At 37.1% G+C, this 24,996-nt stretch overlaps 3 protein-coding genes across 3 annotated transcripts in view; all 3 read left to right on the top strand.

Annotated features, from left to right (window-relative positions):
* LOC139136870 (uncharacterized) overlaps positions 1 to 13,912 on the top strand; it is an 18,086-nt gene extending 4,174 nt beyond the window's left edge. Inside the window, exons 2-6 of the mRNA XM_070704707.1 lie at positions 9,964 to 10,112; positions 11,493 to 11,738; positions 12,064 to 12,205; positions 12,790 to 12,982; positions 13,689 to 13,912. Of these exons, the coding sequence (XP_070560808.1) occupies positions 10,037 to 10,112; positions 11,493 to 11,738; positions 12,064 to 12,205; positions 12,790 to 12,940 (615 nt within the window). The 5' untranslated portion in view covers positions 9,964 to 10,036 and the 3' untranslated portion in view covers positions 12,941 to 12,982; positions 13,689 to 13,912. The remainder of the gene's footprint in view (positions 1 to 9,963; positions 10,113 to 11,492; positions 11,739 to 12,063; positions 12,206 to 12,789; positions 12,983 to 13,688) is intronic.
* LOC139136864 (protein sidekick homolog) overlaps positions 1 to 24,996 on the top strand; it is a 311,194-nt gene that overhangs the window by 4,398 nt on the left and 281,800 nt on the right. The gene's annotated exons all lie outside the window — the stretch shown is intronic.
* Positions 13,898 to 24,996, top strand: LOC139136324 (phosphatidylinositol phosphatase PTPRQ-like). The gene is made up of 9 exons (XM_070704048.1): positions 13,898 to 13,906; positions 14,149 to 14,296; positions 14,882 to 14,967; positions 15,775 to 15,898; positions 16,526 to 16,624; positions 19,271 to 19,406; positions 21,380 to 21,525; positions 22,494 to 22,778; positions 24,660 to 24,996. The coding sequence occupies exons 1-9, from the start codon at positions 13,898 to 13,900 to the stop codon at positions 24,887 to 24,889; spliced, it is 1,263 nt and encodes a 420-aa protein (XP_070560149.1). The 3' UTR covers positions 24,890 to 24,996.

Raw genomic sequence — 24,996 nt, 5'->3', positions numbered from 1 at the left:
TGCATTGATTTTGACATCATCTTTTACTTAATAACCGTCGATGTCGGCAACTCTCTCGCTAGCCCTGCGTACGATGCTGTGTGTTAGGAACGCACACAGGGAATGCACTGCGTACACTGCGTACGTACGCAGGCTAGCGAGAGAGTTGCCGACATCGACGGTTATTTACGAAAGTGAATAAAAGACTGGCATTTTTGGAAGCGATCGAGTAGCTGAGGTGGGCAGGGATACGACTTGGGCCCAAGAACGCTGAATTTCGGCAGTAATTTGGCTTTTTACGTCAAGTCCCAAAGTGGATTTGAAGTCACCGACCCTACGTATGGGTCTTTGCAGGGCTGTGGTGAGCGGGGCGAATAGCTGTAGCGGAACACACAGCATCGTACGCAGGGCTAAATCCGACATGGTAATTTGGCATGATCATCAGATCATACACGATCCGAGATTGCACTTTAGCAAGGTCACGATAACTAATGTTGTTTGTTTCACTGTCGTTTAATACCTATATTTCCACTAAAAGACCATTAGAATTTCCTCCTGGCTACTTTGAAATCGTGCACTGGCATGCATGTAGTTGTCAACATCACTATGCTTTAATGTACAGTAGACTCTCATACTATGAATATATCGACTGTCACTGCATGTGTGCAAATCACTCCATATCATATCAAAAAATGTAGTATTGCGACGTTTGAGCTGCCAGAAGCCAGAATTTACAGTTTACGAGAAAGTTATCTTACATGTAAAACTCAGTTCTACTATGAACAAAATGCAAGCTATGTTGTATAACTATCGTGAATCGCATAATATTTTGTACCTATCACCGTGTCAGAAAATCAGAAGGAAACAACCAGTCAGACAAACTGTGGTCAGGATGATACTGTCCAATTTAATATTTGTCTCTCGGCACACACCAGATACTCATGACTGTAAAACAACATTTCCATATAATTGTATATTCAGTTTTTATATTTAGTTTCCTTTTCACCATATTGTATGTCCTTCCCTGCACTACATAATTCAAAATTAAATATTGTTTTTGACCTATACATACTTGAGGGGTAAGCTTATTTAGTCTCATACATTAAAGATGCACTGTTGACCTACAGAGTCCAAACTTTTTATCATTGTATTGTAGATAGGTGTACACTCCAAATACTAAGTACAAGTGTGGTGAGTGTAACAAGCAAATGTTTTTTAGTCAATAAGGTTGTTGATACTTAGAATCCACACTTGAACTTATGCTGGAGCGGTAACCAACCAGTTCAAATAACTTTCATTTATGTCAAAACAATTTGACTTTTGCCAAATTTCACATTTATGGCAATTAATAAACAGTAAGGAGGTACAAAGGACGTCGGTGCCCCCGGGCCCGATGTGTTATCAATCAGAGGATCTACGTGCCAATTTTCACCTTCATTGGTTCAGAATTGAGGAATTTGAACCGGCGAGAAGTGTGCGATCTGTTTGTACATTAGACGCCATTATTTTACTGTGCAGTGAGGAAATCCAGCGAAATTTTCAACACGACGCGGGAGGTGGATTTTACTCTCTGTACTCGTACTCAACGTACGCGTGGCGAAATGTATATTGCCCAAAGATAGGGCGCCTTTTGGCCGTAGTGTCAGATAGTGTTTTTTTGTTGGGGGGAGGTGGTGATCGAGCATGAACTCGTTGGGCTTTGGATATCCTGGTCTTGCAGAAAGCACACGGGTATGCGTATAGCACATTTATGTGCGTCATGTTTACATGGAAACTGTTGCACACAGTATATTGCAGCGCGACATCTGATTCCGTCTGCTGCAGGACCACGTCCTACCATAGAATATATTCTGTTAGAGTATAGCATAATAGAGTTAGTTCGTTCGACATATTAGGGTTATCGTTGATCGGGACAGTGGATACGTATGTTGTAAGACGGGATTTAGATTTATGCATGTTTATTTCTTGTACTCTATGGATTAATGCCAAGGGTCAGGCGCATGTAACTGAGCTTGTTTGGGGCGCGGTGTTGCAGCCGCACAGGTGCATAGCAGGAGAACCTGCTATTTTTGACGACGAAGACGAAAGCGGTTGCTTCTTTGCCAAAGTTTTAATCAGTCATAGATCCTTGAATTACAATTCACTCAAATTACAATGCACACAAATCCATGTGTACCAGGCCATAACACTGAATCCTCGTCTGGTCATCGTCCGGTTCCGGTTTCACTTTGTTATTCTTGACTTTTTAGGCCGCGTTCGTAAAAGGGTGAGGGGAGCTGAATGAATCGCGATTGAAATCTTATTTTTTTTCAGATCCCCCTCAATACCCTAAAAAAATTTCAAGTCCTCCCCAAGTTACCATATAGCCGCATATTTATTAGGAATGGACGCAGAGTAAAAATAAACATGTAATAAGTAGTTCTGCACGCAGATGTTCAACACTACCTCTTATCAACAGGTTGTAGAGCCATATACCTAGGGCAAGTTCTTAAATTGATTCATTTTAAATGCATCAGTGGACTTTTCGGATTTCTCAGTCAAAGCCGTCTTGAGTTTATCCGAGTCTAGCTACGTTTTACTAAATTGTGAAAAAACGAGCAAAGTGACCTACCGAAATTTTTTTTCAAAAGTACAAGAATATACAACTTATAAATGCCACTTATAAATGTTTTACAAAATTGACAATACTGAAAGTTAAAATATTCCACGAATTAATGTTTTAATCTCAGAAATTTGGGGTGTAATAATGGCAAATTTGATAGAAAAAAGTGATTCCATTTAGTCACACATTTTTCCATTCAAATAAGAGTCTTTACTGTTCAAAGTTTATTTTTGTTTTATTGGTAAAATGAGATGTGAAAATTTCATTCACTGCATGAACTTGAAATGAATGGTTTTATATATTGATTTTAAGTGATTTTAGAAAAACTGACTTTTCATCGTACATTTGTATAAGATCAAGTATGGTGACCCCATCTTTTATCTCTAATATTTGATTGTTCTCATATGCCAGAATTCAAAAATCAATTGTAACTGTTAGTGCCCTAGTCTTCTATGCGTTGCTGTCTGGCTGGATCTTGTGTACATGTAGACGTATGTTTCACTGCCAATTGAGTGTCCTATGACCGAAACTCTTCTTAACTACATCAGAGTCAGAGCTACATGTATCGCTGTCACTGCCAGTATGTAGTAGCAGGGCAGTAGTTGAATTAACGTTTTATTTTGGCAATGTTTTTGTTCAGTTTATGCAATTGCGTTCTTGTTCTACTCCCTAGAGCATGTTGAGCTGTCCAATATTCAGCTTGCCAACACAGCCTACGTGTACCATGCATTTGTATCATTCAATTTTTATCAATAATTAGACAAACGGGGGCTTTGTTGACAATCTGAATATTGTGTTTTTCAGCAGCATGCTGTAGAGAGACACCAAGAAACTATGTTTGATACATTGCATAGAAATATTGAAAAATTATCAACAGTTGCAGCTCCTGGCCCATTACAAGGCCAAGTGTTTTTTACGGAAATTTAATGGCATTCATACATTTTTAGATTTTTTTCGAGATTAAAGACATAAAATGTGAATTTTCGAATCCCCCCTGAATTCCTCCAGCCCTCCACCAATTTTTGAACGCGGCCTTACCCTCTGTGAGTTTTCGACAAAGCGCACTACAATGTTCCCAAAGCAAAAGCTAACAAGCAACCTTATGATTCATAATACAGAGTCAATGAAATTAACAGGCAGGGCGGAGCTGACTTCCCTGAAAATGGCAAAGAGAGAAAAAGGAAGAGTGTTTGAGTCAAAGAAAGACATTTACCTGAACTATAAAACCTGAAGACCTTCCCGCAGTCCCAAACAAAACGTTTCTAGATTTTGTTTAATTATTACTAACATTAGAACCACTGGACAACATCAAAATGTCGGGAGTCAAAATATTTTCAGTCCCCCCTATAGGCAGAGCAAAACTTTCAAGTCCCCCCCGACTACCCCAAAAAGTTTCGAATCCCCCCTGAATTCCTCCAGCCCTCCACCAATTTTTTGAACACGGCCTTACCTCTGTGAGTTTTCGACAAAAGCGCACTACAATGTTCCCAAAGCAAAAGCCAACAAGCAACCTTATGATTCATAATACAGAGTCAATGAAATTAACAGGCAGGGCGGAGCAGACTTCCCTGAAAATGGCAAAGAGAGAAAGAGAAAGAGTGTTTGAGTCAAAGACAGACATTTACCTGAACTATAAAAACCTGAAGACCTTCCCGCAGTCCCGAAATGTCCCTGTTACACCTACGGTAATATAATACCATATCGGTGGAAAATGGAAATACAACTTTCATGAAATATTTAAATGCCTTCTTAAGATAGTATTACACGTGAGGTGTAATAAAAAAGATTATCCTGAACAGCCTAATAAAGTAATAGCAAACAGAGTATACATAGAATGACAACGTAGACCATTGAAACGATTATGCGATATAACTTTGCAATGTCTCTATCCAATAAAAAATAACCAGTCTTATGATGCAGTCCAGGACAACGATTGTTTTGTGTATCTGGCAAAATTTGACGTTTTTATGAAAATCCTGAGACATACGCTGCTGACTGTCATTCTATGTTTGTACAAATATTTTGAATGGTTAAGTCTTCCAGTTTGTTTGTGAGTAAAAGACATATAGTATTACTTTGTTCGTTCATATGTCACTCTGCAAAGGCCGGAACACTCCTGTAGGACGCTGTGCTCCGCATCTGGAGGTCCCATGTTCATGTCAATCGTCCTAGCCTGTGTATAATATCTCGCTTCGGTACGTATTTGTAACACATGTCGTACATCGGTGTAGTCCGCGGTTGACTTTCCGAAGTAGTTGGAGTGCTGTCCTATGACGCAAAGTATAAGGCTGACTTCAGTCGGTTAGCTTTTCTCGGCAGCAGCATTTACTAGCTGACCTAGCGTCCCCCCCCCCCCCGCAACAGCCTGCCAGAATACTAGTATTCAGCTACTACAGTATATAACTTCAATTTGCTTTCGATTTACTTTGGTTGATATTCTTATATCCAGGCGTGGGGCAAGCCTTGTCAAGTATGTTTTTGCTCACAAATTCACACTGCGGGAAGAAAGGATTCCTTTTTGGGCAGTATTCCGCGAAGCATATTTCCTACCTGAGAGCGCTTTCAGTCGCTTGCTCTTGACGACAGTGAACATTGTATCAATTTATTTTCAATAGTATATCGATCGAACTCTACTCGCGTGCCGCTCGTGCAACCAGGTCATCTCATAATTATTTCCACATTCACCCATATGTATTGACGTATAAGCCATACCATCGACTTGTCGGCTGGTTTCTTGTACTCAAATTAAATCGACGACGCATTTTTCAGTTTTGGTAATACTTTGACGTTTCAGCATATTTTGGCGCACTTTTGCCAAGTTTGGCGCCATTGTGAGTGCGAACGACCTGCGAGTGAGCACGACAACAATCTAAAACCAAACGATTTTTTTTATCAATCAGAGGATCTACGTGCCAATTTTTACCGTCATTGGTTCAGAATTGAGGAATTTGAACCGGCGAGAAGTGTGCGATCTGTTTGTACATTAGACGCCATTATTTTCTACGGGAATTCGAGGTTATTCGCCGCGTCGTAAATGAAAAGTACATCTGAAAAAAAAACAGTGGTTAAACTTTTTAATTTCGCCGTCATTTTTTACAATATTTGAGATTACACATCTCATGAATGTTAACTAAAACTCTATGGTTTTATTTTTTTTTTGAGTTTCCGTTTTATTTTTATAAAATGACGAGTTAACCATCGTTTGTTCTGTTTGCTGTATTGACGTACTTTTACATATGACTATTATCGCTCAGGCATTTTAGCAATTTGTCCGTGATATTCTTGCCAAAATAACATCATTGAAAGGGCAACATGTAAAGGAAAACCTGTATGCAACTTTTTCATCAAAATTTTTACTGTGCAGTGAGGAAATCCAGCGAAATTTTCAACACGACGCGGGAGGTGGATTTTACTCTCTGTACGCGTACTCAACGTATGCGTGGCGAAATGTGTATTGCCCAAAATAGGGCGCCTTTTGGCCGTAGTGTCAGATAGCGTTGTTTTTGTTTGGGGGGGGGGGGAGTTGGTGATCGAGCATGAACTCGCTGGGCTTTGGATAACCTAGTCTTGCAGAAGCACACGGGTACGCGTATAGCAGATTTATGTGCGTCATGTTTACATGGAAACTGTTGCACACAGTATATTGCAGCGCGACCTCTGATTCCGTCTGCTGCAGGACCACGTCCTACCATAGAATATATTCTGTTAGAGTATAGCATAATAGAGTTAGTTCGTTCGACATATTAGGGTTATCGTTGATCGGGACAGTGGATACGTATGTTGTAAGACGGGATGTAGATTTATTCATGTTTATTTCTTGTACTCTATGGATTAATGCCAAGGGTCAGGCGCATGTAACTGAGCTTGTTTGGGGCGCGGTGTTGCAGCCGCACAGGTGCATAGCAGGAGAACCTGCTATTTTTGACGACGAAGACGAAAGCGGTTGCTTCTTTGCCAAAGTTTTAATCAGTCATAGATCCTTGAATTACAATTCACTCAAATTACAATGCACACAAATCCATGTGTACCAGGCCATAACACTGAATCCTCGTCTGGTCATCGTCCGGTTCCGGTTTCACTTTGGTATTCTTGACTTTTTAGGCCGCGTTCGTAAAAAGGGTGAGGGTAGCTGGATGAATCGCGATTGAAATCTTATTTTTTTTCAGATCCCCCCTCAATACCCTCAAAAATTTTCAAGTCCCCCCCAAAATTACCATATAGCCGCATATTTATTAGGAATGCACGCAGAGTAAAAATAAACATGTAATAAGTAGTTCTGCACGCAGATGTTCAACACTACCTCTTATCAGCAGGTTGTAGAGCCATATACCTAGGGCAAGTTCTTAAATTGATTCATTTTTAAATGCATCAGTGGACTTTTCGGATTTCTCGGCCAAAGCCGTCTTGAGTTTATCCGAGTCTAGCTACGTTTTACTAAATTGTGAAAAAACGAGCAAAGTGACCTACCGAAATTTTTTTCAAAAGTACAAGAGATATACAACTTATAAATGCCACTTATAAATGTTTTACAAAATTGACAATACTGGAAGGTTAAAATATTCCATGAAATTAATGTTTTAATCTCAGAAATTTTGGGTGTAATAATGGCAAATTTGATAAAAATGAGTGATTCCATTTAGTCACACATTTTTCCATTTAAATTAGAGTCTTTACTGTTGAAAGTTTTACTTTTGTGTTATTGGTACAATGAGATGTGAAAATTTCATTCACTGCCTGAACTTGAAATGAATGGTTTTATATATTGATTTTAAGTGATTTTAGAAAAACTGACTTTTCATTGTACATTTGTATAAGATAAAGTATGGCGACCTCATCTTTTATCTCTAATATGTGATTGTTCTCATATGTCAGAATTCAAAAATCCATGGTAACTGTTAGTGCCCTAGTCTTCTATGTGTTGCTCTCTGGCTGGATCTTGTGTACAAGTAGATGTATGTTTCACAGTCAATTGAGTGTCCTATGACCGAAACTCTTCTTAAACTAGATCAGAGTCAGAGCTACATGTATCGCTGTCATCACTGCCAGTATGTAGTAGGAGGGCAGTAGTTGTATTAATTTTTTATTTTGACAATATTTTTGTTCAGTTTATACAATTGCGTTCTTGTTCTACTCCCTACAGCATATTGAGCTGTCCAATATTCAGCTTGCCAACACAGCCTACATGTACCATGCATTTGTATCATTCAATTATCACCAATATTTAGACAAACGGGGGCTTTGTTGACAAACTGAATATTGTGTTTTTCAGCAGCATGCTGTAGAGAGACTCCAAGAAACTGTGTTTGATACATTGCATAGAAATATTGAAAAATTATCAAAGTTGTTACAAGGCCAACTTTTTTTACGAAAATTTAATGGCATTCATATATTTTTAGATTTTTTCGAGATTAAAGACATAAAATGTGACAAAACGGTTCTAGATTTTGTTTAATTATTACTAACATTAGACCACTGGACAACATCAAAATGTTGGGAGTCAAAATATTTTCAGGTCCCCCCTATAGGCAGAGCAAAACTTTCAAGTCTCCCCTCGACTACCCGAAAAATTTTCGAATCCCCCCTGAATTCCTCCAGCCCCCCACCCCATTTGTTTGAACGCGGCCTTACCCTCTGTGAGTTTTCGACAAAAGCGCACTACAGTGTTCCCAAAGCAAAAGCTAACAAGCAACCTTATGATTCATAATACATAGTCAATGAAATTAACAGGCAGGGCGGAGCCGACTTCCCTGAAAATGGCAAAGAGAGAAAGAGAAAGAGTTTTTGAGTCAGAGAAAGACATTTACCTGAACTATAAAAAACCTGAAGACCTTCCCGCCCTCCCGAAATGCTCCTGTTACACCTACGGTAATCTTATACCACATTGGTGGAAAATGGAAATACAAGCATGAACATTTCTTAAAACAACTTTCATGAAATATTTAAAAGTCTTCTTAAGACAGGATTACATGTGAGGTGTAATGAAAAAGATTATCCTAAACAGCCTAATAAAGTAATAGCATATATAGTATACATAGAATGACAACGTTGACCATTGAAACGATTATGCGATATAACTTTGCAATGTCTCTATCCAATAAAAAATAACCAGTCTTATGATGCAGTCCAGGACAACGATTGTTTTGTGTAATCTAGCAAAATTTGACCTTTTTATGAAAATCCTGAGACATACGCTGCTGACTGTCATTCTATGTTTGTACAAATATTTTGAATGGGTTAAGTTTTCTCGTCGGATTTTGTGATCATGATGGAATTCTTTGAGGCAGGTACATATACATGGCCAAATGTATCTGATGAACGTATTATTTCATTTAAACAAAACTGCATTGCGACATATTTGCTGAATACCAAGAACAAGAAACAATCTTTTAACAACAACAAGGTATTATTGTTGCACTTCAAGCCTGTAACATCAGCTTTATGAATGTATATAACACGCCACTCTACCACGCTACATGACAGTATTACACTGTTATTAACAGTTACACAGTTATTATTACACTGTATTAACAGTGTAATATTGTCGTGTAGCGTTGGTTGAGTGACGGGTAGCTATGACTAAGGTGCTTTGATACGTACACTGAGGGGTAGAACGTCGGAGTAGACGAGACAGCGGCAGGTACACAGAAATACTCCAAGTCGGTCCATGATCTGTCAACGCCGAGTATAGGGAGGCCGAGTTCGACGTCCGGTCATTGCTAATGACTTAAGCACTTGTTAAAACAATACATAACTAATGCAAGATAAACGGTTACATCAAAGGTCAGGGAAAAACCAGGGGAGGTCATTCTCACGATGCATCAAGTGTTATGTTACTGTCGGTCATTTCCAGTCGCTTTAAAGGCTAAAATTCAAAGCAATCGTTAGGCGATATCGTAATACTCTCAGAGTTACCCTTTTAAAAAAAGGAAAGAACGGAACTGTATGATTTTGCAGTGTTCCTATGTATGTATATAGCACATTTTTAAGTCAGGAAAGTTGCAGATTTGCTTGGAGATGGAAGAGTTGCTGCCGATTTTACTCAGTTGATTATGGATATACTGTGCAAATTTCATGATTGCAGGGTGTATGAGTTCATTATTGATACTGTGCAAGTATCTTCACAGGGTGTATGACCATTGAAATCGTTTCATGTCAGACGACCAACAAAATGAACTAGTTGTGAGGACATTACTAGTCTACGACTTCTCTACAGTTTTGGTAACATGATAACTAAAACATAACGTCCAACATCATGCACCAGCTTTCCGTCAGGCCATCACTGAGTTTGAGTCAAAGAGAATGGTTCAATGAATCTTGTAACTGTATTTGCCAAATCTCGATCTCACTCTCACTGTATGCTATTTTTCCTTACACATTGACAGTCTCTGTAGTCTGTAGACAACTACCGGTAATCTAAGACTATAGAGCATTTCAAGGACTATACCATACACGGTCATGGCTATCTGTACTCTATCAACCAGCTTATCCTTGATAATCCTGTGTGCTATTATGTTAGCAGAGGCAAGCCTCGGTAAGTATTTACCAATAAATGTATCACAAATGGAAGTTGTCTGATTGTAGTACACCAGTGGTACAATAAGTGTATTTTGAGAATTCCAATCTTACTTACTCCTACGTCAGTTCACTCAGATTATAGTCAAACAAGCTTTGTTGTTGCAGTGGTTGTACATTTGTTGACGCTTCCAAAATAAAACACTGCAGCCAAAGGGATTCATTATAAGGCCCAATAGCTGTATCTTTGAGCGTTATTTTTGTGATTTTACTTCCAAAATAAAAAAAAGTTCGTGGGAACGTACTTATTGGGGGATGTTTATACAAGTATAATAAATTGTCCACCGGGACTACATGTGCAATTTTGAGCAAGATAAATGATAAACAGTTGCCCAAATATAAATGGCGCCCTCATGCAAATTAAGCAATAATGCATTGGAATCTTCAGAGAAACATAGAGTGGTCCAATATAATGCATAGTGCCGAATGTTTCCATTGTGATATCATATGCTTGCTTTCTTTGTAATATTACCAGTTATTAAAAATGGTGGAAATCAAAGTAACGGTTAAAATTTAAATCTATTTAAATCTATTTGTCCAATTTTTCAGTAGTACTATATCCTTAAACAGAAACCAGGTCAACAAATTTCAAGAGTTACAGCTACAGGGCTTGAATCACTGAGAAAAATTAACAGTTAACTCTGTATTGGCTCAGTATTCTGCAGGGTGGCCTAGCGCAAGCAAAATTTAAAATATTGTACTTTTGCTTGGTCGGTGTATTTGAACTTTACAAAGTGAACACCTGATATCCAAAGATTCTTCAAATTCTCAAGTGTCACTGTCAATCCACTGGCAAACACCAGTATATCACTATAATGTGTTTTTATAGTTTGCATTTTTGTCATTGTGATTTTTTGGCATTTTCTGTAAATCATAATCATTATCAAATATGTATAATAGATTGGATCTAATATAAGGCATATAATTTGACGATAGAATGGTTTCAGTGTGATTTCCACACGCAGGAGCCATTTGTCACTTACCACATTACAGTATTTTAAATGACTATCTGCATGAATTGTCATACAGTATACAGTCACCTGCAATCTAAATATGCCTATATATTATCAAATTGGTGTTTGTTGGTATTGAAAATGCCCTTGTGAGGGCGTGTTTTTTAAAAACGCGACCACACGCTTAAAATATATGATTGGTTCCTGAATTTCTCTGTACATAGTAATTGTGGCGAAATTGGAACAGGTGACAGTATACCTTTAAAGCCTTAAACATGTTTGCTTTTAAATGGGTAATAATATAATTGTTCTGTACTCAAACTGTTAAAGACGTGTGTCAAACTCTAGAATCTTCTTGATCTCTGTACATTTTGTTCTTGTTTCAGATATTGCATCGCAAAAGGCAACATTTGAAGTTGGAGACACCATTGTGATCAACTGCACCACTCTTTCTCACTCGTCGCTGTCAATTCAGTGGTTTTTCAATTCCAATCCCATAAATGAAAATCAATACACTGGAATCTCTGCAGATTTGTCCCAGCTGGTCATTCCACATTCAAATTTTAGCAATGCTGGAAATTATTCCTGTGCTTTGAGTGAAGAGTTTGCAACTGTTCAGATACAAGTTGGGGGTAAGTAGTACATTATATTCTGGTAAGATATATGAGGTCCAATTGTGCTAGGCCAGTATTTTATAGATACACACGAATACAGTTACAAGATGAAGGCCTTTAAAACCTTTGAGTCACACACTTTTGTTATTTTGTGGTTTTAATTCAAGAGTTTTGAAAATGTAACCCAGCACTTTAAATTAATACCTAGACATTTTTACCAGTGAAGCCTTGGCAAATACATGTGGGTCATCACTTTGTTCCAAACACCTGTTTAAAATGTCATTGTTCTTTATTTTGGCCACTAAACAGTTATCCTTGTTTATTTTATTTCTTCTTTCTACAGAAAAGCCATATCCTGTGACCAATTTAAGATGTTTCTCATTTAATGCAGTGGATATATTGTGTACATGGGACGATGGTGGCCCAACTAATATTCCAACGACAAGTACTTTGATTTACAAGAGATTTTATGCGGAACAATCTAGGTAAGCTGTCAGATTGAAAATGGTGAATTATCTTTGCATTGTTTGTTCACAAAGTGTATTTGTATTTTTATTGGCGCCCATTGTAATGAGCAGTAACATCACTGCAAGTATTTTCATTTTCATGTGGGAAAATAGTGAGGAGATACATTCACATTTTCAAAAATTCAGGGCACAATTATCACGTATAATAAATACTGCCAAAGTTAAATTGAAAAATCTAAAATACCTCATGCTCAAAAAATACTATGTAAACAGGTTTTTTTTTTAATTTACAAAAAGCACCTATTATGGCATTTAAAATTTTGGCAAAATTGGTGAAAACAGATTTGTTAATGTACTTCCAATTCTTATAAATTAAAAGCGCAATCTGACTGTCGATCGTAAAGTAATCACATAATCTGACTCAAACGCCAAATAATTACTTTATTAGAGCCAACAATGATAAGAATAGTTACAATATGTTTTGTGTAATTAACATAATTCAGTGCTTTCAGAAATCACGTTGCAGATGACCGCTATAAGAAAATCATAACTGATATATTGAAGGTATATTCACTAAAGCTTGTACCATCATGTCTTTTCAGTCCTGGATTTAATTGGATAGCCTGTCCCGACACGGATACCTCTGTGAAGTGCTCTGATCTCCATAATTACACCCATTCCTGCTTCATTACGGTGACGAACACCACAACAGCAGCAAGCACAACTTCACAGTCATTGCAAAAAATGCGTTAGGCACTGCTGCAACTTGGATCGTCTTTAATCCAAAAGCTCAAGGTACAGTACGTAGCAGAACTTTGACTGAATTTTGAAACTTCTGTCATAAAACTGATTAATTAGAAATGTTGAACAATCTTTCCAGGAAACTAGTGCTTGTGAATTATTTCTAAATTAGCAGTTTGCCAGCTCTGAAGTCGAGGTTAAGCGTATGGCCTATTCACTGATATCACCCAGCGTGGTTTTCGTAATGTGGCAACTTATGAGAAATATAAATGTACGATGTCATATGTTGTTATTGCTATCACAAAGTTAAAGGTTGTAACTTTTAATGATTTTTACACCATTTTTGTTTTCAATGTCAATTACAGTTTGTTCTTCTACTCCCCATAGCATGTTGAAATACATGTACACAGTGTTCAGCTTTTCAAGTCAACCTGTCTATGTGTAGTCTGCATTTGCTATTTTATGGACTTTTTGAAATATCTCCATGACAGCTTTACATAATTGCATATCATGTGTGAAATTTTCTGGAGTCTAGAAACACTCTTTAGCCTGGCATACTTGTAATTTGGCATACTTTGCACATGAATATATTACTGAGATATAGGTAGTATGACTAAATACCAACATGTGCGACATATCTGTCTACCTCAATTCCCCTTCATTCCTAATATTCACTGGAAATTCATCATTGTGTGAATTTCTTTCTCTGCCCATGAAATGAGAGTAAATAATATGCATAGCATCATCACTTAATCTACAGCTGTACCATTTGCTCCAAGTGACATCACAGCTGTTGCTGACAGTGGAAAGTGTGTTGCAGTTAGCTGGGACTATCCTTGTGGATGGGAGCATCCAGACTTTGACTATTTCAAATTGCAGTATAGACTGCGATATGCGTCAGAATGGGATGCAGATGAATGGGAAAACGTACGTATGCACATCTAGTAAATGCATGTATACCCTCTAAAAATGGCATTGGTACAACTCGATCAACAATAGAATGCAGTCCATTATTAACTACATAGTGATATCACGATTTTTTTTCAATGGACATGGGAAAGGACAGTCCATTGGAGTGTCATTCAGATGTGTTAATTGCAGTGTACATCAATACATAAACAGAACGTTGTATTTATACTAATGTTGTTAGCACGGGAAACTAATACACACAATTATGATTGGCCATTTAGTGGACTTATCCTCTGCTTTTCCAACAATAGCCCATAACACAAGAATCCAGAGAAAAAGGAGTGTGCCAACTTGAAGGGTATACCCATTATAGCATTCAGTTGTCTGCTGGTCTCACAGGGCTGGACAAATACTGGAGTGATTGGTCTGATATTGTCATTGTGAGGACTCTTGAACAAGGTGAGCAATGATATGATATCTTTACCATATATTAAGAAAAGCATTTTTAAAATCCGTTGGTAGTTTCTAGAGTCACACAGGATCTCTGCATGGCGTTGATAATTACAACCTTGCTGGGGAGACTGACCATTTAGCCACACTTGGTGAGGGCGCCCAGTCAATTACTCAAAGACTCACTTGCTAGGTTAGAATTATCTACGCTGCACAATCTCTGTATTGAAATTGAGTATTGATGTGTTTCGGGTAATATACATGTACTTATACCAGTAGTCTATCACATCCTTCAATTGTAAGTGGTGAATGTTCTCTGAGTGTAACAAACAATGGCGAGCAGTTGTCACCAATCACCTTTCACAATATTCACAATATTTCATGCCAGATCTGTATTACATAGGTGTATACAGTACGTGTGACAGACATTTGCAGAAGCCTTTCCACCCATAGAAGTATTGTAATATGTGGTATGTCACGATGGGTATTATGATACAAGTAGCATCTACTCTGTGTATCAGTGTAGGAAACTAGCTTTACAATGTCGAGAACGAATAAGTACATTTATACACCTTTGTGCTTTTCTTTTATCAGCACCCATCTCTCACTTGGAAATCAGCTATGAAAATGTGGACAACACATATGAATCTAGCAAGAGAGATGTTACAGTATTTTGGAAGGTAATTATAACGTAAAATAAGAGGAAGGACATGCATGTGGCAGTTTCCTATGTCCTGTTTACAAACACATATCCATATATGTGATCAGTAAAATGTTTAAACCTGAATTCTTTTGGCAGTATATCAGAACAAGAAAAAGGTTGTGATCGTTAAGGTAGAAATTCTGCGCCTTTGGAACAACTATTCTGACTCTCAATTTTTTGCAATTATTTTCTGATCTACCGCTTTTTGTGGCTCATTTTAAAGCCCGGGGAGTGAGACAACTTTTCATTATGTTAAAGTGATTTTGAAAATGAAAATGTTTTAGTCACAGAGTTAACACAGGGATTGTGGCCGTTTTCAATTTTAAATACAGACAAATTTAAGGTCATTTGTTTCTCTGATAAGAAAATTTGCACAGAAACCTGATTTTTATACGTGATTCCCAAAAGAAATGTTTCCTTACGGAAAATTTGAGCAAAAGTTTAAGATTTTTAATTTCGAGCTGCAAACTACCTTGAGTATATACTTATATGCGTATCTTCAGGTGTAATAAAATCACCAAATATTTCGTGCCACTGGTTGCCTGACTTTTTCTATAGGAAGCGGGTATAACACGTGTTTACTCATATTTGAATACAAAAAGAATGAATGTGCAATGTTGTGCACGTTAAAAGTACTGGCGCGTTGGTCTGTTCCATTTGAACAGAAAATGGTCCACTATGAAAATCGCCAATACTTGCTACACAGTCTCAGTGTCAACATAGCTTCTTGAATTTCCTGAAGCCATCATTGACATTTTTAGAATATATGTTTACTTTATCATAGCCACTTGGCGTCAGAGACATGAAGGGTGAAGTGCTAGGATATACTATTACAATGAGTAAAGAAGGTGAAAATATCAAGATACTAGTGAACGCATCTGCAAACGCCACGTCTCATGAATTACAAGGTAAAACTACTTTTTCAATCTGTATCAACATGTTGTATAATGAATGCTTATACCTGATCCAGTCCGCTGAATATGTCTGGGAGAATGTTGTCGGATTTAGTGAACATTTATTTTACTTCCTCTAAATTCCGAAACTGGTGCAACAAAAGCTAGAGGGCACACTCTCGCAGTGTATAACTATGAGTTTTACAAGCGAGATACAGGGTGTAGAATAATGTATTGGAATTACTCCACAAAGTGTTCTTAATATTACAAAAGCACTGAAATAATTCTATTATATTTACTTGAGTTTTAGTTGATATCGTGAGGTTCAAGTATGTTGTAACTTTGCATTAAACATTTGTGTGGTATACTGTGTGTCATGTACACAAACACTCACATTGTTTAAAATGACCCCTAGTATGCTTTCTTCTTCTTTAGATTAATTACTCTATTGTATCTCTTACAGCATCAAAGTCTGAGTTTATACCTATTTACTGGATCCATTTTCAAATTTTAGTAAAGGTTTTTATTGTTAATGCATGTAAGCCAAAATTGTTTTCGGGAAGGGATTGATCAATGTCTGATGGTGTCATATTTTCAAATACAAGCGACGAGTATTTGTCTCTGTATTTCTTTGTACTTTAGGTTTGGAGAAATATGTATCGTACAATATTCAAGTTGTAACGTTCAATAGTGCAGGTTCATCACCACCAAGTTCACTGACTATTTTAGATCTTGCACAAGGTGAGAGAGTGTGTACTTACTTTTACCCGCTAATATTTTCAATGGCGGGGTCTAAAATAAAGAAGATATGACAGATGCCAATAGCAAGAACGGACAGTTTCTCGCTTTTTGGCCAAGGAAGGTGTGCACAGTAATTTCTTTCACACTAACCAAATGAGAATAATGTATTCTTGCAGCCAATTGTCAAGAAGTCAATTTTCGAATTCTATATCTGCGAGAAATTGGATTCTGTCAATTGGTGAGAATTTGGTTTTCTCATACTTACATATTATTGAATATCAGAGGGATGGATATTCAATAAAAGGTCATTGTCTCTCAGTGAGGCTTCAGGAAAAAACATCATCGTCACTCAGATTTTTTGGAAAAGTAACATATGTCGTAAGCATACTTTTTTATATGTCGTTTAACAAACAAGAGAACTCCCACAGGTTACACTGTTCCTGGCGGCTTTGCGTCTGAATTTAACAAACTAATTCTTCGTGTATTTCTACATGCCAGTATGACAACGAATGAACAAGTACCTAGAAGGCAGTTAACAGTTTTGAATTGGGGGATATGCATATATACAGCAAAGATAGGATTATAATGTTGGGCATCATGTATGGGGGCCGTTCTGGTCAAAATTATGTTTTATTAATTTTAGTATGTTAGAATTAATTTTATGTAGACTGGAATTAATTTACTAGCACCTCGAATTATTATTATGTTTCTTTTAATTAATTTTTACATGCTTTAATTAATTTGTGTAGTCATGCCGAATTAATTTTATGTGTTCCAATTAATTATTTCTGCTTATCTTTGCTGTAATTAATTTTATGTAGTCTAGAATTAATTTTGCTAACATTTCAAATTATTTATATGTTTTTTATGTGCCGGAATTAATTTTATGTAGTCTAGATTTAATATATTAATTCCTTCAATTGATTTTGGGTTCAAAATGTTTTCACGTGCTGCAATTAATTCAATGTGTGCTAGAATTAATTTCTACTAGTGTCTTGAATTAATTTTGTGTTCGGTCGAAGTAATTATGTGTGTTCGCTCGAATTAATTATATGTGTTTGCTCGAATTAATTATATGTGTTTGCTCGAATTATTTTCGGCCGATCCCACAGTCCTTTGCGCACGCTTTCTTAAATCAATATGGCGGCTCCCCACCGGAGTGGTATTCAGGCACTCGAACCGTGATCTGTGAAAATGGAAATCAATAAACTGATCACAAAAACTTTTGTAGTGTCTCCTGTCTGAGGGATCGTGTATGTGATTGCCCATAGAGCGAAGCCCGACCAATTTTGTGTTTACGTCAGACGCGAACGTTCACCCTTTCTAATTCTATCGGCTTTGCCAATCATCGTGTACTGTAGTGTAGTGCAGTGTACCGCACGCCTACGCCTGTTTTCTCCTCCGGGCGGCTTCGCGTAGCGACAGTTTAAACGCCTGTGTCTATCTGTAGGCCTATGTATATACAGATAGAGGTGAAACTGCCGAATGCTATATTTTTAATAGGGACATTTGACAGTAATCAAGCTTGGAAACATTTCCTGGTGGTCATTGTTAAATTCTCTAGGCCTATTGGTTTTCATATTCGTAGATGTCTGTTCGGCAGATTTCATTTTCGAATGCTGCGTACGCTTACGGTACACTGCACTACACTACAGTACACGATGATTGGCAAAGCCGATAGAATTAATAGAAAGGGTGAACGTTCGCATCTGACGTAAACACAAAATTGGTCGGGCTTCGGGCAATCACTTACATGATCCCTCACATAGGAGACACTACAAAAGTTTTTGTGATCAGTTTATTGATTTCCATTTTCACAGATCACAGTTCGAGCACCTGAATAATACCACTCCGATGGGGAGCCGCCATATTGATTCAAGAAAGCGTGCGCAAAGGACTGCGGGATAGGCCGAAAATAATTCGAGCAAACACATATAATTAATTCGAGCAAACACATATAATTAATTCGAGCGAACACATATAATTAATTCCCTCAAACACATAATTAATTCGAGCGAACACACATAATTACTTCGACCGAACACAAAATTAATTCAAGACACTAGTAGAAATTAATTCTAGCACACATTGAATTAATTGCAGCATGTGAAAACATTTTGAACCCAAAATCAATTGAAGGAATTAATATATCAAATCTAGACTACATAAAATTAATTCCGCACATAAAAAACATATATGTAAGCCAATTAATTCTAGACTTCATAAAATTAATTACAGCAAAGATAAGCCGTAATAATTAATTGGAACACATAAGATTAATTCGGCATGACTACACAAATTAATTAAAGCATATAAAAATTAATTAAAAGAAACATAAAATTAATTCGAGGTGCTAGTAAATTAATTCCAGTCTACATAAAATTAATTCTAACATACTAAAATTAATAAAACATAATTTTGACCAGAACGGGCCCCATACATCATGCATATATTACAGAAAGCATGTTGAAAAGTGCAAGCATTGATCAACTTAGCCGGCTATTGAACCACTCTTTTTGAGAGTGGGGATTTAGCCGTGCGGTTCTGTCTACTGCCTCTTCGCTAGGCGACTGATGCCGTATGTTGTGGGTTCAAACCCGATTGAAAACTAGCCGTCTTGATCTGTCGTATTTGATTTGATTTCAGCGCCAAGTGAACCACTCCGTGTCAGTGCTGTCGCCATAGACAAGAATAGTGTACTGGTAAGATGGGAGCCTCCTGAAATTTTACGAGGTGTTATCACTGAGTACAAGATTTACTGGAGAAGTAATAGCTCAGAACGGTAAGCTATCAGCAGTTAATCTTTTAACTCGTTTCAAACAGCCTTCAAAGATACAGGATATTCAAATGATATGAGACTGATGTACATAGTATGTAAAGTTTTACGTAATTATGCATCAGCTATTGACGACATGTCACATACCTTGTACAAGTTCTGTATGTAGACAGATGTACTCATTTATTTTCATCTAATCTTGTTATATACTGAAATAATCGCAATCATACCAATCCATAATCCAATAACACTAGGTCAAAAATTTGTAAGACAATGGTTGTAAACATAGACACAAAACAGCACAGAACAGACAGTAAATAGACGGTACACAAACAAGTAAAATTTATGAAAGAAAGATATATGGACCTCTGGCGAAAAGACCAAGAAGTGATATCAGGTGTTTCGAAAATAGTAAGCGCATCCTGTCCCACATGTGGCACCCGCCATATACCAATCTGTAAGTATTAGTAAGTAGATAGGTAGTGGTCACTAACTAAGGCCCATGTCACCGATGCCATCAGTGATCATTTGTCGAAGAGAGATATTTTATTTATCTACCAGCTTGCGATACCTGCCAAAAAAGCGTTTGAATGTAGAGACAAGTCTTGTTCTGGTGTAACCTTGGTTTAACTGTTTGTGAGAGACATGGCCATGTCTCTCTACAAAATCATCATATGAACTGCATGCTCTTACATATCGAATAAGCAGGGAAATGTATACCCCATAAGCAGGTGAGAGTGGAATATTACTGATGAGGTGTGGAAAATTGATTACACTAAAGTTGAAATCATCTCTCTTGTCATATAGCCTAGTAGAAAGGTGACCATTAGAGTCAAATTCAAGTAAAATGTCCAGATATGAAGCAGAAGAGGCCGTTTCTGTAGTTTCTTATCTCCAATTCTGGAGGATAAATCATAGCGAGATATTTACTGAATTCAGAGTTATTCAATGAAATAACATCGTCTATGTATCTAAATGTAGGTTGAAAGTACGAGCTACAGAGACCTTTTTCTGCTTGATAAGGTTCTGGATAAATTCTGCCACGTATGAGAACAGAAATAAGTCGGCAAGTAAGGGAGCACAGTTATTGCCCATGGGAATTCCTATACATTGTTGGAAAATGTGTCCTCCAAATTCAACAAATATGTTGTCAATGAGGAAATCAAGCATACTGATAATGTCTTTCACGGTATAAAACACTTTAGCGTTAGTAATATTTTAACAAAATATGTAGAATTATACCCTAATACCACATATTTGTAACGGCGTGAACCGTTTTTGTAGAAAAATGCTTGGTCGATGATGTTTTTCAACGTCTTCTTTCAATTTATCATATGGTATTGTGGTATACAATGTGGAAAAATCGAAAGTTTTAATAGATGTTATTTTTGAAACAGATCTTGATTTCAAATTTTCCAAGAGTTCCTTTGAATCTTTTAGTATCCACATTTGGTTTATACCACTCCGAGAAAAGACAACATCACAGTATGCTTGAAGTCCTTGTTTAACAGTACAAAGAACAGAATTCAGTACCTTCGATAACTCTGTTGTTGAACATTTTGAAGATCCTGCGATAAACCTAGCTTTGTAAGGTGTTTTGTGGAGCTTTGGTATCCAGTATAAGCTAGGCAACTTATTATGGTCATCCTTTGTTGTAATATTAAAATTATCCATGAATGACTTATGGTTTGCCAAAATTTCAGATTTGTTGAACATTGATTGTCTGTAAGTGGAGTTGGTGGCGGTCTTAGTTACACCAAGTTCGTCTATAAGACATTCAGAATAATACTGAAATTTCAGTTATCTACCATTATTTAATGAAATAATTAATGAAATTAGTACCACATGATCAGCAGAACGTCGACATATCGAGGTTGGATTGAAATGTTGTTTTTTATGGTGAGGAAGGAGGAATGCTGTACGAATGCTTCTACATAATGATGTTAATTTTTTTTGTTAAATCTGTATTCTCTGTTTAGGAATTTAGGTGGTTCAACCCAGGAGCTTCAGTATGAAGTCAAAGGTCTGGAAGAGTATGTTTTGTATGAATTCTACGTTCAGGCGTATACGGCTGTTGGTGGTGGAGGTCTCTCACAGGCAGTCATTCAATATACGGAGGAAGGAAGTTAGTTTATTTCAAAAGTGTTCCTTAGTAAATGACAACTTTTCAATCATTTTTGCACGTTTCATTAATAACATCCAAGGAATTTATAAGTGTAACATACAGAGATCATTTGCTGGCAGAGAAAAATATGATTCTGTATGATCTGAAATGGGGGATTTCATTATGCAGTGCGGCTTTCGTAACATTTGGTGTACTTGATCACAAGCCATCAGAAACCGCTGAATACTACTCTTAAGCAAGACTGACTTGACTGAGATCAGGAAACAGCATATCTTGTACAGCCCACATGGTTGTGCTTTTTAAGGCATTAATTAAAAAAAAGATTTCAGTTATGAAAAAGTATGTTAAACACGATTTGAACTAATTTGGGATAATTGGATTTACATATTTTTCAAATTTCTCAAAAATGTTAGGTGCCATATAGCTGAATGTTGCAATATTATAAATTTCCCATGAAACAAGTGTGTACTCATAAAGAAAAGCAGATGAGGTTACATTTGCAGCTGAAATTGACCTTACTTCACCATCCAATTATCTCAGATTAGTTCCAAGGTCAAAGGCCTGGAGGAGTATGTTGACTGTAATCAGTTTTTATGAAAACAGTACAGCCAGAGATCACTGTTTATGTGAAAACAGTACAGTTACTTGCAAGAGAACTGCACAAGGAAGTGAGTATTTCAACTGATGAGTATTGCAGTGGTTTGATAATCTGGGATTCTAAACTTTTTGACTGTCAAAAGGACTTTGTGTTGTTATCAATGTTGATGATTTCACAGTATTTATAAAATACTGCTGGATATCTTCTATTGATAATGTATTTTAAGCCAATGTTGTTTAATCAGTTAGTGTGATTAAAAATCAACAAATTAGGCAAACTGTCAAGTTTAGTAACAATTTACAATTGCTTATGTTAGATATGATGATGCAATAACCTGTGAATATAATGCATAGAGATAATTACTTTTCAGCTCCAAGTGCACCTTTGGAAGTGTTTGTAACTTCTCAGAGTTCAACTGACGTTGGTCTGGAATGGAAAGCCCCATCGGAACCCAATGGCATTATTAGAAAGTATATTGTAAACTACAAGAGCAACAACGATGCTGGATCTAACTCAACTGACCAGACCAGGATAGTTCTAAAGGATTTGCGAGGTTATACAAATTACGCCATCAAAGTTCAAGCATGCACCAGCGCAGTGACCTCTCCATGTAGTGATTTTTCCTCTGAGATATATGCAAAGACCGTGATTGGTGGTGAGTTCCTGTTCTTCATATAAATTTATTTTCCTTTTAATGTGATTAACGTTTTACTTCTAAAGGGTAACAGGTAGTGCATAGTCTGACATTCTTGGAAAACATCACTTTTGGCACATTTGAACATTTGATGCTGCATATCGAACGACAACATTACATTGAGTTGGTTTTATGCTTTTCTTCGCCTAATGACTGACAGAATAGCAATCCTACCTTGTACCCGACAACAATGACAAATGTGTAGTTATTTGTTCAGAAGTTGGAACAGATATATTACAATTCAGAACGACAAAAATGATGCCATTCTGCATCTTCTTATATGAGTAAATTACAATGAATCGGTCAAGCAAGTACCTGTAGCATTTTGGTTCGTTACATTCATTGGTGCGCTAGTGCTTGATCCAAGCAAAGGCCACGACTTCAGGTACGAATACTTAATTAAGACACAAACTGTAAGTTTGATAATCCGACCAGTATATGGAAACATTCCATTAATGGTGTTGCAGTTTGTCAGTGCCTGCTGCAGTACCTTTATGTACCATAGTGTCTCACTGTTTACCCAGTTAGAATCCATAAATGACCAGCCGTGCAGTTCTCTCTGCTGCCTCTCCGCGAGGCGACTGATGCTGTATGTTGTGGGTTCGATCCCGATTGACAACTAGCCGCATTTTCTACCCTGGGTTGATAGTTCTTCAAGTGGACAGAATTGTCCCCGAACTACTCGTTCGCCCAGTTATAGCGTTGTATTCATTGCTTCGCTTCGAGAAAGTTTTGTGTGCGATGTGTGATAGTGAGCGTATGTGCGTGAGTGCTTTACAAACTCGATCTACAACGTGTGGAGCGGTCGCAGTCAGAAAAATGTAACAACTTAGCCGGCTATTGAACCACTCTTTTTGAGAGTAGGGATTTAGCCGATTTAGAGGTTCTGTCTGCTGCCTCTCTGCTAGGCGACTGATGCCGTATGTTGTGGGTTCGAACCCGATTGAAAACTAGCCGTATCTCATGGTCTCATGCTGAATATATTCCTAGAGTCATTTAAATATGTGAGCAACAGCCATTATACTTACACTTTATAGGTGTGTTTAGGTAGAACACGCTTCGGGGGCTCTAATACTTTTATATTATTTTTAAGCTACAATTTTTAGGCTCAATTTGAAGCTCTTGGAGTAATAAAGTTTACACCAGAAACTGACAAATTGTATTTTTCCCCATAAAATTAAGAAAGGGATTTGAAGTCATACGGAATTACAAAAATTTGGAAATTTTCTCCTATAGCAATATCAGTCTTGTGATGGACCCCTGATTTTCTAATATTTCATGGTGTCTGGAAATGGGTTAGAGTTTGGCAAAGTCTTATTATACAAATCCACTATGTGAAACCCCGGTACGTCATAATAATGAAAAAACTCATTAAAAACATCACGATATATATAGCTATGATTGCTTTTACATAACAACATTATGTTGAATTGTTATCGTTGACAAAGATTGGGCAGAAGATGCTCTGACCAACGTATTTGGTCTTAAATTTTTTTTCATTTTTTTCTCATTTCCTGCTGTGTTGACCAATTTAAACCTGCGGAGTAAAGAATGTTTTCACAATCCTACTTTTGTTGAAATGCAAAATTGTCCTTTTCCACAGTGAATTGAGACAAGATAGTGGCCATTTTAAAATTCAAATATTGGTAAAGTTTTGGCAACACCTTTTTTAAACAAATCAATTTTCTCAGATAAAATCAATGAAGTCCCACTACTTCGAGGCATTTGAACCAGTTCTTGAATCTAACACTGATAAATAAGAAATCTTGTAGACATTCTAGGCTATGTATTACATTTCAATCCATATGTTTGACCATTTTGTTGGTAATTTGTCTTTCGCAGTTCCTGGAAAACCAAATCCTCCGAGTGTGAAATTGCAGTCATCTCGTGAACTTGTTGTTTCGCTGAATGGACCTTCGACACCTAATGGGCCTGTTGAACATTTGAGATATATCATATTTTATAAAAGCAGCAATGATCATGGTGACTATATAGAGTATGAGATTCAAAGAATTATTGACCAACACACTGGGACTGTTTTTCCGAATTTCAAGGGGTTGCGCTTACTTTGAAGATGAGGAGTTTGTTTTTGCTACCAAAGCTATCAGCATCAATAATGGCACAATGTTGATCAGCAAGATGAGTGATCCATCTGAGCCAGTAACTCTCTGTCACTTTA

This window comes from Ptychodera flava, chromosome 7 (genome assembly GCF_041260155.1).
Source record: "Ptychodera flava strain L36383 chromosome 7, AS_Pfla_20210202, whole genome shotgun sequence".
Classification (NCBI taxonomy): domain Eukaryota; kingdom Metazoa; phylum Hemichordata; class Enteropneusta; family Ptychoderidae; genus Ptychodera; species Ptychodera flava.
Note: the sequence above shows the minus strand (reverse complement) of the source record. Positions and strands in the feature narration are given on the sequence as shown.

Bases quoted from the DNA above. Each gene is read 5' to 3' on its own strand.
- LOC139136324 (XM_070704048.1), top strand. The intron at 15,899-16,525 runs GTAAAACTACTT...TTTGTACTTTAG, and splicing joins CACGTCTCATGAATTACAAG to GTTTGGAGAAATATGTATCG. The intron at 16,625-19,270 runs GTGAGAGAGTGT...ATTTGATTTCAG, and splicing joins TATTTTAGATCTTGCACAAG to CGCCAAGTGAACCACTCCGT.